General features: G+C 43.0%; 1 protein-coding gene and 1 non-coding gene across 2 annotated transcripts in view; both read left to right on the top strand.

Moving 5' to 3' along the window:
- Positions 1 to 14938, top strand: part of RHBDL2 (rhomboid like 2) — a 59146-nt gene that overhangs the window by 28661 nt on the left and 15547 nt on the right. Inside the window, exon 4 of the mRNA XM_027775767.1 lies at positions 5108 to 5220. Within this exon, the coding sequence (XP_027631568.1) occupies positions 5108 to 5220 (113 nt within the window). The remainder of the gene's footprint in view (positions 1 to 5107; positions 5221 to 14938) is intronic.
- Positions 14011 to 14118, top strand: LOC114009695 (U6 spliceosomal RNA). The gene has a single exon (XR_003551075.1). It is a non-coding gene; the product is annotated as a U6 spliceosomal RNA (small nuclear RNA).

Below are 14938 nucleotides of genomic sequence, written 5' to 3'. Positions count from 1 at the left end.
TGATTTTTCGCTTTCCGTCTCTCTGTCTCTGCCTTTCTGGCAAGGGCGCGCACCCTATGACAACAGCCTAACAAAAAAAAAAAAAAAAGAAAGAAAGAAAGAAAGAAACATACTGAGAATTGTGTGCGTGCCCAAAATCCTGAGAGGCGAATGGAGGAGAAGGGATTGTGGTGTAACCAACCCCTGAGGGTGACTTCTCACTTTCCTTCTCTCTCTCTCTCTGACAAGTGCACGCACCCTGTTGGAAAAAAGCAAGCAAAACACAACCCTGCCAGAAAAATATTATAAAGGGAGCAGTGGGTTACTGTACTGCAAAGCAGGATGTATGAGAGCACACGATCGTTACTCTACCTCTTCGTGCCTCATTTCCTCGTTTTACAAGGTGGCTGTGATGAAATGGAAAAATAGCTGTAATTCTCACATATATTAATAATCAGGCTCTCGAAAAGAACTTGCTAGGCGGTGTAGGACATCTCACATATTCGGGGAGTTAGAAATGCTTAACTACCATGCTGCCTGCTGGCCATGTTTTTCCCATACAAGAAGTCCAGAGGGAGGTGTCTGGTCCACCTGTTGAATGAAGCCAGGGCTCTGGGGCCTGTGCTGGTAGCTTTGCCTTGGCCTTTCTCTGATGGCTATAAGCTGGCTTCTGTAATTGCATTAAAACCAAAAAGAAGGGACTAGCAGGTGGCGTGGTGGTTAAGGCACCGCATTCCTACATGGCTGATTGTGGTTCAAATCTTGGACCCAGAGGCTTGAAAATTATACCAGGCACATGTGTCTTCATGCCCAAAATCCCAGGAGGAGAATAGAAGAGAAGGGATTGCAGTGTGCCCCCCCGCCCAGGAGGGGTGATTTCTCACTTTCCCTCTCTCTGTCTCTGTGTGTGTCTCTGGTGAGCACACACCCTGAGGCAAAAACCTAAATGAATGAATGAATGGGAAGGGATGCCAGCAGAGACTGATATATCTATCCCTTTTGTCAAGACTGAAGTTCTCTCTTCTTTTTTTAAGAATGATTTTATTTAACTTAATTTATTTTTAATTTTTATTTGACCAGAAAGGAACAGAATGGAAGAGAGAGAGAGATAGGAAAAGTGAGAAAGCAAGCTGTCAGGTCCAGGACGCAAACCATGGTCGGCCATGTGGGAGTCCAGTGCACTTAAACACCACACCACCTGCCAGCCGCACAACTGAAGCTCCCTTGAAATTCTCCTAACAGTGCTCTACTTGGATCTCAGTGGCCAGGACTAGGTGACAAGGTGACTTCTAGCTAAGAGAGACAGGAAAAGCCAACATTAGCTCCCGCTTTTTTGGAGGGGGGAAGACCAGGGAAAAGAGAAGAGGGTGTTGGACTAGTGCCCGTACATTAGCTCCCGCTTTTTTGGAGGGGGGAAGGCCAGGGATAAGAGAAGAGGATGTTGGACTAGTGCCCGCCGCACGGACGGAAAGGGCAGAGTGGGGTGGGGTCACGGATGACGTAGATTGGCTTGGACCTTGAAGGGCGGAGGGAAAACATGACTATTTTAATTTTGCGCATTCTGGCACATTTGGTCATGCTGTTGAGCAACAGAAAAAGTGTATGGGTGATTCCTTGGGGATTTTGTAGTACCGTCCCCTGGTCCTCGAGGTGTTGTCAGAGGACGGGATGGATGGCCCTTCTTGACCTTCTCGTTTAAATTCAGGAGCAGATATTTATTTTTCCTTTTTATAAAGCTTGCTCAGTTTTTTTTTTAATTAGTCAATTATTTTATTATTATATTATTTAAAAATTTGCTATAGGGTATGTGTGCTCATCAGAGAGAGATAGAAAGTGAGAAAGCAAGCCACCGGGTCCAGGACTTGAACTGCAGTTGGCCATGGGGTGTCTAGCACCTCATTCACCACACCACCTGCTGGCCCCAGGAGCAGATATGTCTCATCCCCTTCATGTCTGATGTCTCTAAAGAAAACGAGAATAGATGCCTTGCTAGGCTATTCTGTGCTGAATTACATACCGCTTCCCACGCGTGCCTTTGAAGATGGGCAGGTCAGTGACAGTTGTGGCCGGGTGCACGGAGGCCATGACGGTAAGCAAACTGCGGGCTGTGCCGGCCCTTTGTGAAGGGGATGATATACCTAAGTCCAGTGCAAAGGCTGCTAGTGCGCTGGGGAAGACCCAACATCATTAAGGGCTGCATGTGCTCATCGGAGAGAGACAGAGACAGAGGGAGAGAAAATGAGAGAGGGAAGATGAGAAAGCACCCGGGGGAGGAGGGTGGGGACGGCCATGCTGCAGCCCCTTCTCCTCAATTCTTTTCAGGATTTTGGGTGTGCATGTACATGCACCTGATGTGTTGTTTAGGCTGCCAGATCTGGGACTTAAATGTGCAGTTGGCCACATGGGATTGGCCGCCTCAACTGCCATGACACCAGCTGACGCCCTACATCGTTTTTTCTTTTTTCAAGAATTATTTTATTAACTTTATTATTATTTGTTGTCATTATTATTTTCCAGTTTGATCAGAGAGAGACAGAGAGAGAAGCAAGCCACCAGGTCTGAGACTTGAACCGTTGTTGGCCATGTGGGAGTCCAGCGCCTTTAACCACCATGCCACTTGCTGGCCCCCCTACTTTGTTTTTGAGCCTTTTGGTTTAATCTGAAAACTCCTAAAACAAAAAATATAATAAAGCATTGTGCTACATGGCAACTAAATTAAGAATTACTCTAATGTGGGAATTTTTCAAATTAAGTTTAGAGATTCTACAGAGATGCTTGTGGGGTTTGACAAACAAGATAATACTAATTTCATTTAAAAGCATTTTTGCTTATTTAAAAACTATAAAAACACTCAGACTCACATATGTTGTGTGCCGAAGTTAGTACACAGGAGAGACCCACTTAAGCTAGTGTTACTAGGTAAACGTTTTAATGTGGAATTGGGAGTGAGGTTTCTCTTGCCATCTCTCTTTTTTTTTTTTGAGAGAGATTTTTTTCTATAGGGCATGTGCACTTGCTGGAGAGATAGAGAGACAGAAAGTGAGAAATCAGCTCCTGGGGGGATAGACACAAACAATCCTTTCTCCTCTGTTCTTCTCTTGGGATTTTGGGCATGCACGCACAAGTGTCTAGTGTGTAATTTAAGCTGCTGTGTACAGGATTCAAACCATGGTTGACTATGTGAGATTCCAGTGACATAACCATTCCACCTGCTGGTCCTGCCATCTCTGTTTTATTCTTTTTTTTTTTTTGAGATTTTTGCTATAGGGCATATGAACTCTCTAGAGAGGCAGAGAGAAAGAAAGTGAAAAATCATGCCTTAGGGAGAATGGCCACACTGCAATCCCTTCTCCTCAATTTTCTTCCTGGGATCTGGAGCATGTATACACACGTGCCCGGTGTGATGTTTAAGCCATTGGGTCCAGGACTTGAACCATGGTCAACTATGTGGGAGTCCAGTGATGTAACCATTATGTCATCTGGTCTCCATTTCTGTTATTTTAATTTTTTTTTTTGGAGAGGTTTTTGCTATAGGGCATGTCTGCTCTCCAGAAAGAGAGAGCCAGAGACAGAAAGCGAGGCCACGCCACAATCCCTTCTCCTCCATCCTCCTCTCAGGATCTTGGGCACACATGCACACATGCCTGGTGTGAGTTTAAGTCTCCAGGTCTGAGACTCGAACTGTGGTGTACTACATGGGAGTCCAGTGACATAGCCATTATGCCAGCTGCTGGTCCCCATCTCTGTTTTATTAAAGAATGTCCTGAGAGTGCAAGACAGACTGTTTAAAAATCTACTGAAGGGGCTAGCAATGGTGTGGTGGTTGAAGTGCTGGACTCCCACGTGGCCGACCACAGTTTAAGTCCCGAACCTGGTGGCTTACTTTCTCACTTTCCCTTTCTCTCTCTGTGTCTCTCTCTCTGGTCAATAAAAAATATTAATGATAACAAATAAAATAAAATAAATAAATAATTCTTTTAAAAAAATCTCCTGAAGGGGCCAGCAGGTGGCATGCGAAGGTGGACTCCTACATGGCAGCTTCCTTTCTTCCTTTCTCACTTTCTGTCTCTGCTGAGTACACGTGCCCTATAGCAAGTTAAAAAAAATAGACAAATAATAAGAATAAAAAGGCCTACCGGGGTCCCGGCAAGTGGTGTGGTTAAAGGCGCTGGATTCCCATATGGCTGACTGCGGTTTGAGTCCCGGACCTGGTGGCTTGCTTTCTTGCTTTCACTTTCTCTCTTTTTGTCTCTCTCTGGTCACATTAAAAAAATTATAATAACAAATGGAATTAAATAAATAAGTAAATATTTTTAAAAACCCTACTGAAATTTAATGGTAAATGTTACTCAAACCCCCTAACTTTAAATCTTTATTCATTAAAAGAGCCTCACCAATGTTGTAAGTGATTATTATAAAACAGAACTTATAAAATAAATGTATACTTATTTTTTAACATTATTTTTAAATAATTCTTTTGTTTAAACTAATTTATTACTATTATTAGTGGGGTTTTTTTAGAGGTTTTTGCTATAGGGTGCGTGTGCCCACCAGAAAGGCAGAGAGAGACAGAGAGAAAGCGAGAAATCACCCCCCAGGGGGGATGACCACGCCGCAATCCCCTCTCCTCCATTCTCCTCTCAGGATCTTGGGCACACATGCACGTGTGCCCGGCATGAGTTTAAGCCACTGGGTCCAGGACTCGAACCCCAGTCAACTACATGGGAGTCCAGTGACATAGCCATTACGCCAATTGCTGATCCCCTGTTATTAGTTTTTATTATTAGTTTTTAATTTGACCAGAGAGAGAGAAAGTGAAAAAGCAAGGTGCCAGGTCTAAGACTTGAACCTCATTCAGCCATATAGGAATCCAGTGTCTCTAATCAGCACGCCACCAGCTGGTCCTAAGATAAATGTATACTTCTAAAATGCCCTTTTATGTTTTACATATTGAAGCTCCATGCAAGATTTTATTAATAAGAATAAAGAGTTGCCTGATAAAAACAAACAAAAAAGAAAACGGATTCTAGTTGAGCAAGTCTTTCACCACATCAAAGTTTGTTCATCTCCCAAGGAAACAACTGCTTGGTGTAGTCATAATATTTGACAACTGTGTTTGTCTCTGCAGAGTTCAGCACATCGTGGGGAATCTTTTAATGCAGCTCGTTTTGGGTATTCCCTTGGAAATGGTCCACAAAGGCCTCCGAGTGGGGCTGGTGTACATGGCAGGAGTGATCGCAGGTCAGTGTTTTCGGGTAACAGAAGCAACTCCTCTGGGCTCATAGGATGGAAAACAAAGGTAATAAACATTTATGCTGGGGGTCAGCAGGTGGTGTGGTGTTTAGGGATGCTGGACTCTCACATGGTCAACCACGGTTTGAATCCCAGACCTGGAAGCTTGCTTTTCCCTTTCCCTTTCTTTCTCTCTCTCTCTTTTGCTTAGTCCCTCTCTGGTCAAATTAAAATAAATAATGTTAAATAATTCTTAAAAAAAATTATGCTGGGCTTCTCAAGCAAGTCAAGATTTATGTATGTGCTAGGGAACATGCCAAACATTAAAAATAATTCATGGGGCCATCAGTTGGCATAGTGGTTAAAGTGCTGGACTCTCACATGGCTACCACGGTTCGAGTCCCAGACCCAGTGGCTTGGAAATCACACTGGGCATGTGTGAATGCAGCCTAAAATCCTGAGAGGAGAATGGAGGAGAAGGGACTGTGGCATGGCCGTCCCTCTGGGGGATGATTTCTCACTTTCCCTCTCTCCATCTGGTGAGTGCACATGCCCTATGGCCAAAACCTAAAAACAAAAATAATAAAAGCCGAAATGTTCTCTCACCAAGATGATTAAAAAAAAATTCACTCTTTTTTATTGCTGAGCAGTATTCTGCGGTATAGACGTTCCACCACATGCTTAACCAGGTACTCATTCGAGGACATCTTCATCTGCATTGGGTGTTGTCACTTTTTAAATTTCACTTGTGCTCATGAGTGGGTTATCACGATCTTAGTTTACATTCTCCTCGGGGCTAGTGATGTGAAGCATCTTTTCTTTGTGCTCATTTGCCATCTGTTTATCCTTTTCAGTGAAATGTCTATGTATAATTTTTGTCTCTTTCTAATTAGATGTTGAATTTTGAAATGTCTTTTTATATTTGAGATATTTGTCCTTCATTAAATATGTAGTTTGGAAATGCTTTCTCCCAGTCTGTTGCTTGTCTTCGTTCTCTTAACAGGGCCTTTCACTGAGTACAACTTTTACTTTTGATGAAGTCCAATTTATCGATTTTTCCTTTTATGAATCATGCTTTTGGAGTTGTCTAAAAACTCCCTACGGAGCTCTAGTCCTGAAGATTTTCTTCTGTATTAGCTTCTAAAAATGATAGTTGTATGCCTTACATTGAAATATGTAATCCATTTTGATTTAGTTTTTTTAAAAGAATTATGTATTTAATTTTACTTACTTAATTAATTATTTCATTTAATTCATTTATTTAAATTTGACCAGAGAGAGACACAAAGAGAGAGAGGGAAGGTGAGAATCCAAGCCACCAGGCTTGGGACTCGAACCGTGATTGGCCATGTGGGAGTATCCCGCCACCTTAACCACCATACTACCTGCTAGTCCCTTGATTTAATTTTTGTACAAAGTGTGAGGTTTAGATTGACATTCTTTGTGTCTATTGCTTGTCTTTCTTTCCTTTTTTTAAGAGAGATTTTTGCTATAGGCCATATGTACTTGCTGGAGAGATAGAGAGGGACAGAGAGACAGAAAGCGAGAAATGACCTCCCCAGGGGGGATGGACACACCGCAATCCCTTCTCCTCCATTCTCCTCTCGGGATCTTGGGCACGCATGCACACAGGCCCTGCGTGAGTTTAAGCCACCAAGTCTGGGACTCGACCTGCGGCCGACTACATGGGAGTCCAGCGACACAACCATTACACCAACTGCTGGTCCCAGCTGTAGGTTTTATAAAAATGCTCTTTACCAATCCACTTATTTATTATTTTTTAAAAGAACAAGAAATCAAACTAAAGTAATAAGTAGTAAACAGATTGATAGTGTCTCCTGTTTGGTCTTCATGTATTCCTTAGGTTGGCTGGGGATAGGATGGACATTCTGCAAAACACAGAAACCGAAGCCCTCATTGGCTTGTTTGTTTTCGTGTTGTAGGATTTTATTAAAGTCTGTGTTGTCATGTTAAATAAGTAGGGCAATATTTATAAGGGTTAAGGGATGTCCTGAGTTAGGTAGTTATCACAAAAATCTTTTGCGCCTCCTAGAGATCTGCTGATTATTTCACAGTGATTACTTAGAAGAATTGTGGACTTAGATTAATTTATCTGGTTTTCTTGTACGAAAAGATGTCTAATTTGCTGACTATTTTCTGTGATAACAAAGGGTTTTCAGTGGTATGTTACCTAATTGCTGTTGCTGAAAAAATAAAACCAAAATATATCCTTTGGAAGACATGATGGAATTTCTTTCAAGGAGTGAGAAAGGTCTGTTTTTGCAAAACTTTCCCTCAAAATACTCATGCAATGAAAAGGGCATTTTGAAAACAGGTCATTGTTCCCTTACTATGTGTTTTCTTTGCTTAAAAATGATGTAATAGGGACCCAGCAGGTGGCATGGTGGTTTAGGCGCTGGACATTCCCACATGGCCGACCAGGGTTCAAGCCCTAGACCTGGTGGCTTGCTTTCTCACTTTCCCTCTCTCTCTCTAGTCAAGTTAAAAAGAAAATGAATGAATGAATAAAATTAAAATAAATCTTTACAAAAAAAAAAATGATGTAATATTGCTTCTAAGATTACACTTTAAAAGCTGGGAAACAGTTTCCTAACCTGTTTTAAAATTTCTCAGGCCAGCAGGAAGTGTGGTGGTTAAGGTGCTGGGCTCGCACATGACCAACTGCGGTTCAAGTCCCAGACCTGGTGGCTTGAGAATCATGCCCAGTGAATGTGTATGTGTGCCCAAAATCCTGAGGGGAGAATGGAAGAAAAGGGACTGTGGAATGGCCATACCCCTGGGGGTTGATTTCTCATTTTCCCTTTCTCTGTCTCTCTTCACTGAACATACGTCCCTGATGACTAAAACCTAAAAAAAAAGAAACAAAACAACAACAAAAAAACTCAGTAAATCATTTGAGTGGATTTTAATCTTTTTTTTTTTTTTTTTTTTTTTTTCTTTTTTTTTGGGAAAGTTAAAGGGCGGTGCGCTCGCCAGAAAGACAGAGAGAGACAGAGAGACAGAAAGCGAGAAATCACCCCCCAGGGTGAATGGCCATGCCGCAATCCCTTCTCCTCCATTCTCCTCTGGGGATCTTAGGCACGCACGCACATGTGCCCAGCGTGAGTTTAAGCCACCAGGTCTGGGACTCAAACCACGGTAGACCATGTGGGAGTCCAGCAACAGAGTCATTACGCCAACTGCTGGTCCCTATTTTTGTGTCTTAAAGACATTAGTGTAGTGATACATATATATGCAATCTATAAATAAGAAAACATACCTATACTGTGGGTAGTTGTATTTATTTACTAAGGCTGCCATGTCTAAGAACTGCAAACCGACTGGTTTAAAACGACAGAAATGTATTGTCTCATAGTTCTGGAAGCTACAAGGCAAACCAAGGTGTCAGCAGGGCCGTCTGTCCTCCCTCTGAAAGCTGTGGGCAAGCACCCTTCCCCGTCTCTTCCAGGCTTCTGGAGCGGCTCCAATCCTGTGTTCTTGGTTTGCAGCAGCAGCTCTTCAATCTCTGCCTTCATCTTCACAGAGCATTCTTCTCTAGAGTTTCTCTGTCTCCTCTTCTCTCCCCACCCCCAGTTATGCCAAGGATGCGTGTTGGGGGAAGGGGTGGAGAAAGTGAAAGTGAGAAAGCACACCCACTGATGGTCAGGCTGAGACCTCTTCTCCATTTCTCCTCTCAGGATTTGGGGGGTGCCTGGCGTATTTCTTAGGCCTCTGGGCAGGGACTTGAACCATGCAGTTGGCCATGTGGGATCCAGCCACCTTAACCATTGTGCTATGGGCTGGCCCCTGTCTCCTCTTCTTTTTTAAAGAGGTTTTTGCTATAGGGCCTGTGTGCCGCCCGGAGAGACAGAGAGGGAGAGAAAGTGAGAAATTATCCCCCAGAGGGAATGGCCATGCTGCAGTCCCTTCTCCTCCATTCTCCAATTGAGATCTTGGGAACAGACTGACAGACACGCACACATACAGACACACACCCCCCACACACATGCCTGGTGTGAGTTTCAAGCTGCCAGGTCCAGGACTCAAACTGTGGTTGGCCATGTGGGAGTCTAGCACCTTAACCCCTATGCCACCTGCTGGCCCCCATCTCCTCTTCTTAAAAGGACACAGGCATGTTGGTTTAGGGACCCTCCCTACTCCAAGGCGACTTCATCTTAATGAATCACATCTGCTACAAACCTATTTCCAAATAAGGCTGAGTGACGCAGCTTCCCATCCTGCTTCCTCCCTCCTGTTTCGGATCCTGTTTTTCCACCTTCTCTTTTGTTGCTGCACACACCCATTTCTTCTTGCCCTTGTAAAGCTTTTCGGATGGTCAGGACTTGCCCTGGCTCTGCCATCTCCACCCATTTCCCACACAGCTTCATTTCAATCTGGATGCAGTCCTGAGTGAAGGGAAGACAGGAATAACCTGTTCAAATCCTCTGCCCATTTTTGCAATAGCACCTTGGCAGGGATCTGTTAGTCACTGTGGTCCACCTTCACACGGTGCCTGGCCAGAAACAGATGAGGTCATATGTGATCACATACCCTTCCTACAAAGTGACACGGACAGAAGAGCGAAACACCCAGCAGTGCTCACTCCTCTCCACTGTCTGTCCTCATTGGTTGCCTTGCTTACTTCAGTGTTTCCCCCGACTTTTTCTTTTTTTTTTTTTTTCTTTTTGGAGAGGTTTTTGCTATATAGGGCGCGTGCGCTCGCTAGACAGAGAGAGAGAGACAGAAAGACAGAAAGTGAGAAATCACCCCCCAGGGAGGATGGCCACGCCGCAATCCCTTCTCCATTCTCCTCTCAGGATCTTGGGCACGCATGCACACGTGCCCGGCGTGAGTTTAAGCCACCAGGTCTGGGACTCGAACCACAGTCGACTATGTGGGAGTCCAGTGACATAGCCATTACGCTAACTGCTGGTTCCCCCAGACTCTTTCATAAATAATGAAATTCTAGTTTCCGAGCACTTGCTCTTTGCCAAGTGTCATTCCTGCCCAGCATCGGGGGGACCATCTGGGCGCTTGTTACCATGCAGAATCTTGGGCCTCACACCACACCAATAATCAGAGTCTGCACTTGAGCAAATCCGCAGGTGAAACACACATTGAAGGGAGAGTCTGCATTCCGTCCGGCCCAGGGCCCCCAATTGGACTGGTGAGCAAATCGCCTGAATCCAGATCCCACCCTGATCTATTGCATCAGCAGCTCTGGGCTGTGGCCCTGGGATGTGTGGTGTTGTGTTGTTCTGTGTGTGTAGTAAGGTGTAACTGATGTACAGTACACTGCACTCACTCTGTCTCGACCTGGCCAATTTTCACATGTGTCTATAACCATGACCGTGTCATCACAGTCTGCCACCCACCAAAAAGTTCACTTGTGACCCTCTGGGATCCCTTTCTCTCCCACCTGTCCCCACAATCTCTCTAATTCCCCCAGCAATCACTATCTACTTTCATTGATTGTAGAGCAGTTTGCATTTTCTTGAATTTCATGTTCATGAGATCAGGGTATGTGCTCTTTATTTCTGGCTTCATTCAGCATAATTACTCAGAGTTTCATTGTGTTGTGTGTGTCAGTAGTCGATTCCATTTTGTTGCTGAGTAGAATTTCACTGCGAGGCTATGCCAGTTTGTTCATCCATTTTATGGATGGACTTTGGGGTAGTCTCTAGTTCAAGACTGTCACATCAATGAGCATGTGCATGTGTCTGTGGGGGGCAAATGCTTTCCTTTGTACTTCCATGTTTACTGCAGCGTTATTTGCACTTGTGAAGACATGGAATTGACTGAAGTCCCCAAGAACTGATGACTGGGTTGAACAATTGCGGCACATGCACACGATGGAATACTGTTCAGCCATAAGGAACAATGAGACATTGTCATTTGACTCAAAGTGGTTGAATAGGGGCCGGCAGGTGGTGTGGTGGTTAAGGTCGCTGGATTCCCACATAGCCGACAACGGTTCGAGTCCCAGACCTGGCAGCTTGTTTTCTCATTCTCTCTCTCTCTCTCGCTCACTCTGTTCCTTCCTGGTCAAATTAAAATAAATAAATAAAGTTAAATAAAATAATTCTTTTTAAAAAAAAGTGGTTGAATATAGAAGACTTAACTGCTAAGCAAAATAAGCCAGATTTAGAAAGATAAATATTGTATATCTCTGCTCGATACATACTGATGTCTAAACTCCATGGCAGAAATGGAAAGCTCCAAAGATGTGATGTTAGAGAGGACAAGCGTAGGTACAGAGACTGTGCGGGAGCAGGAGGGATGAGAGAGGCTGGGTGGGAGGGCGAAGGGAGGAAACGCTTAACACCCAAGAATGTAAAATTCTCTATTGAAAATGATGTGTATGGTAATATCCTTCATTTGACTGTCATAAATAAATAAATAATTAAAAAGGGAGACTGCAGGTGGCGTGGTGGCTAAGGCACTGGACACTCCCGCATGGCTGGCCACAGTTTGAGTCCTGGACCTGATGGCTTTCTCACTTTCCCTCTCTCTCTGTGTTTCTCTGGTCAAATTAAAATAAATAAATGAATAAATAAAATTAAATAATTCTTTAAAAAAATAAATAATTAAAGTGGGGGCAAAAAAACATGGATTACATTCTTGGGCCTGCCCCATGACCTAGTAGTTGGGGGAGCTGGATCCTACCTGGCCAACTGTGGTTCAAATCCTGGTCTTGGTGGCTTGAAAAACATGGTAAGTTGGGACTAGCAGTTAGCATAATGGCTATGTCGTTGGACTCCCATGTAGTCAATTCTGGTTTGAGTCCTGGACCCGGTGGCTGGGTGTGTGTATGTGCATGCCCAAGATCCCAAGAGGAAAATGGAGAAGGGATTGCGGCGTGGCCATCCCCCCCAATGGGTGATGTCTCACTTTCTGTCTCTCTCTGTGTTTCTGGTGAGTGCACGTGCCCTATAGCAAAAAAAAAAAAAAAAAAAAAAAGTGTGTGCCCCAAGTTCTGGCAGGATGGAGAGGTGGAGGAGAAGGGACTGCAGAGTGACCAGGCCCCACTGTGGGGTGCTTGCTCCCTCTCCTTTTATCTTTATTTCTGTTTCTCTCTGACAACCATGTACGTTCTCAGGCAAAAATTTAAAAAATATTTGAGTTAGGGTCTTTATTTTTTAAATTGTCAGAGATAACATGATAATCTATGTAGAAAATCTAATGTAATCAACCAAAAAACCCCAACAACAATGACAACAAAACTATTAGAAATAATATGTGAGTTGGGGCCAGCAGGTGGCCTGGTGGTTAAGTATATGGCCGACTGTGGTTCAAGTCCTGGACCTGGCAGCTTGCTTCCTCACTTTCTCTCTCTGTCTCTCTCTGGTCAAATTAAAATAAGAGTAATGATGATGAATAAAATTAAATAAAATTTTTAAATAATAGGTGAGTTTAGCAAGGTTAAGAGATAGAAGATCAATATACCAAAAAAAAAAAAAACAAAAAAAAAAAAGAAAAGAAAAACAAACCAACTATGTTTTTTTAAAAATAATTATTTACTGGAACCAGCGGTTAGCGTAATGGCTATGTCGCTGGACTCCCACGTAGTCGACCGCAGTTCGCATCCTGGACCCAGTGGCTTACAACTTACGCCGGGCACGTGTGCGTGTGTGCCCAAGATCCCAAGAGGAGAATGGAGGAGAAGGGACTGCGGCGTGACCATCCCCCCTGGGGGGTGATTTCTCGCTTTCTGTCTCTATGTCTCTCTCTGTCTGTCTGGCGAGCGCACGCGCCCTATAGCGAAAATCTCTCACTCTCAAAACAAAAACAAAAACAAAACACCGGGCATGTGTGCATGCATGCCCAAGATCCCGAGGGAAGAAAAGGGGAAGGCATTGTGGCATGACCAACACCCCATCCACAATGCTTTCTCACTTTCCTTCTCTCTTTGTCTCTGTCTCTCTCTCTGGCAAGTGCATGTGCTCTATAGTAAATTAAAAAAAAAATTATTTACTTTAAAAATTCTATTTGTTATTATTTTTTAATTTGACCAGAAAGAAACAGAGAGAGAGAGAAAGGGAAAGTGAGAAAGCAAGCCACCAGGTCTGGGACTCAAACTGGTTGGCCATGTGGGAATCCAGCACTTTTAACCACCACGCCGCCTGCCAGCCCCACACACCAACTACGTGTCTATGTAACAGCAATGAAGAATCAGAAATAGAAATACAAAACCAAAAAAACAGTACTATTGGGACTAGCAGGTGGTGTGGAGGTTAAGGGGGCTGGATCCCATAGGGCTGACTTTGTGGTTTAAGCCCTGGACCCAGTGGTTTGAAAATCGTACTGAGCACATGTGTGTGCATGGCCAAAATCCTAGTAGGGAGTGAAGGCGAAGGAATTGTGTGTGTGACTGATAGCCCTGAGGGTGATTCCTCGCTACCCCTCTCCCTCTGTCTCTCTTCGGTGCACATGCATGCCCTATAGCAAAACAAACAAACAAACAAAAAACAACAAACAAAAAAACAAAAAAAATTAAAAGGAGAAAAGGTAACTGATTTGGGAACTTTCTTCTTTTTAAAACAAAGGTATTAATGCTAAACATACTGCTTTGATGGTTCTCAAATTATAATATGTCGAGCGATTTATTTTCGTCTAGTTTAAGACACTTGCTTACGTCTCTTTTGATTTGACACATGGATTGTTTAAAGTAATATTTGGTTTCCAAATACTTGTAGATTATTTTCCTCCCCAGAAATGTCGTTATTGATTTCTAGTTTAATTTAACTATGGTTAGAAAACAAACTTTATAGGAGTGAAACTTTTTAAAATATAGTATGGGCGCTCACTTCGGCAGTGCACACACTAAAACCGGAATGGCCCAAGAGCAGATTAGCATGGCCCCTGCGCGAGGGTGACGTGCAAATCCATGAAGCGCTCCACATTAAACAGCACAGTGTGGTCTGTATTGATGTGTCAGTGTCATTTGACAAGAATGTGTGTTCTGCTGCTATTGAGTAGGCCATTATATAAATGTCAATTAGGCCAATTTCAGTTTGGTTGATTGTGTGGTTGTCTTACATTTCTTTACTGATTTCCTGTCTACTTTTTCTATAAATAACGGAGAGGGGACTATTGAAACCTCTGACTGTAATCATGGACTTGTCAGTTTTTGCTTCGTGTATTTGAAATTCTGTAGTTAGCTGTATAAACATTTAGGATTGTTATGTTTTTCTGGAGAACTGACCCCTTGGTCAGTATGAGATGATTTTTATTTCTGGTAATACCGTATGTTCTGAAATCTGCTTTGTCTATGTTACTGTAGAACTCTACCTTCCTTCTGTTCTTTCTCTCTCTTTTATTTTTTTTCAATGAAATATTTACTTGTTTTTTTTAAAAAATCCAAATGCTGGCATTGTCCAGAAAAATTCATCAGGTTTATTTATAATTGTTATGAGGTTCAACTGCTGAAACTCATTCACCAAAACACTTGACTTGCATTAATGCTTCACATCCCTGCATTTATACTGAAAGTTCACACACAAGTGAAAATGAAAAAACTGCCAATACTTGATTTCTGTCCCCTGTTGTACACTCACAGTCATATGCTTAGGTACCTTTTGACCTAAGGTAAAAAATATCTAATGTTCAGAACTACTGATAACAGAAGGAGAGGAAGAAAATAATTCTTTTTGAGAATGAAATGTTTCCCATCATAGTGAATTATTATTTTTTTAGAGATTTTTTTTTTTTTTTTTTGCTATAGGGT

The sequence above is a fragment of the Tupaia chinensis genome, unplaced genomic scaffold (genome assembly GCF_000334495.1).
Source record: "Tupaia chinensis unplaced genomic scaffold, TupChi_1.0 Scaffold000604_1, whole genome shotgun sequence".
NCBI classification, from domain to species: domain Eukaryota; kingdom Metazoa; phylum Chordata; class Mammalia; order Scandentia; family Tupaiidae; genus Tupaia; species Tupaia belangeri.
The sequence above is the reverse complement of the archived record's forward strand: the minus strand, read 5'-3'. Positions and strand labels throughout refer to the sequence as shown.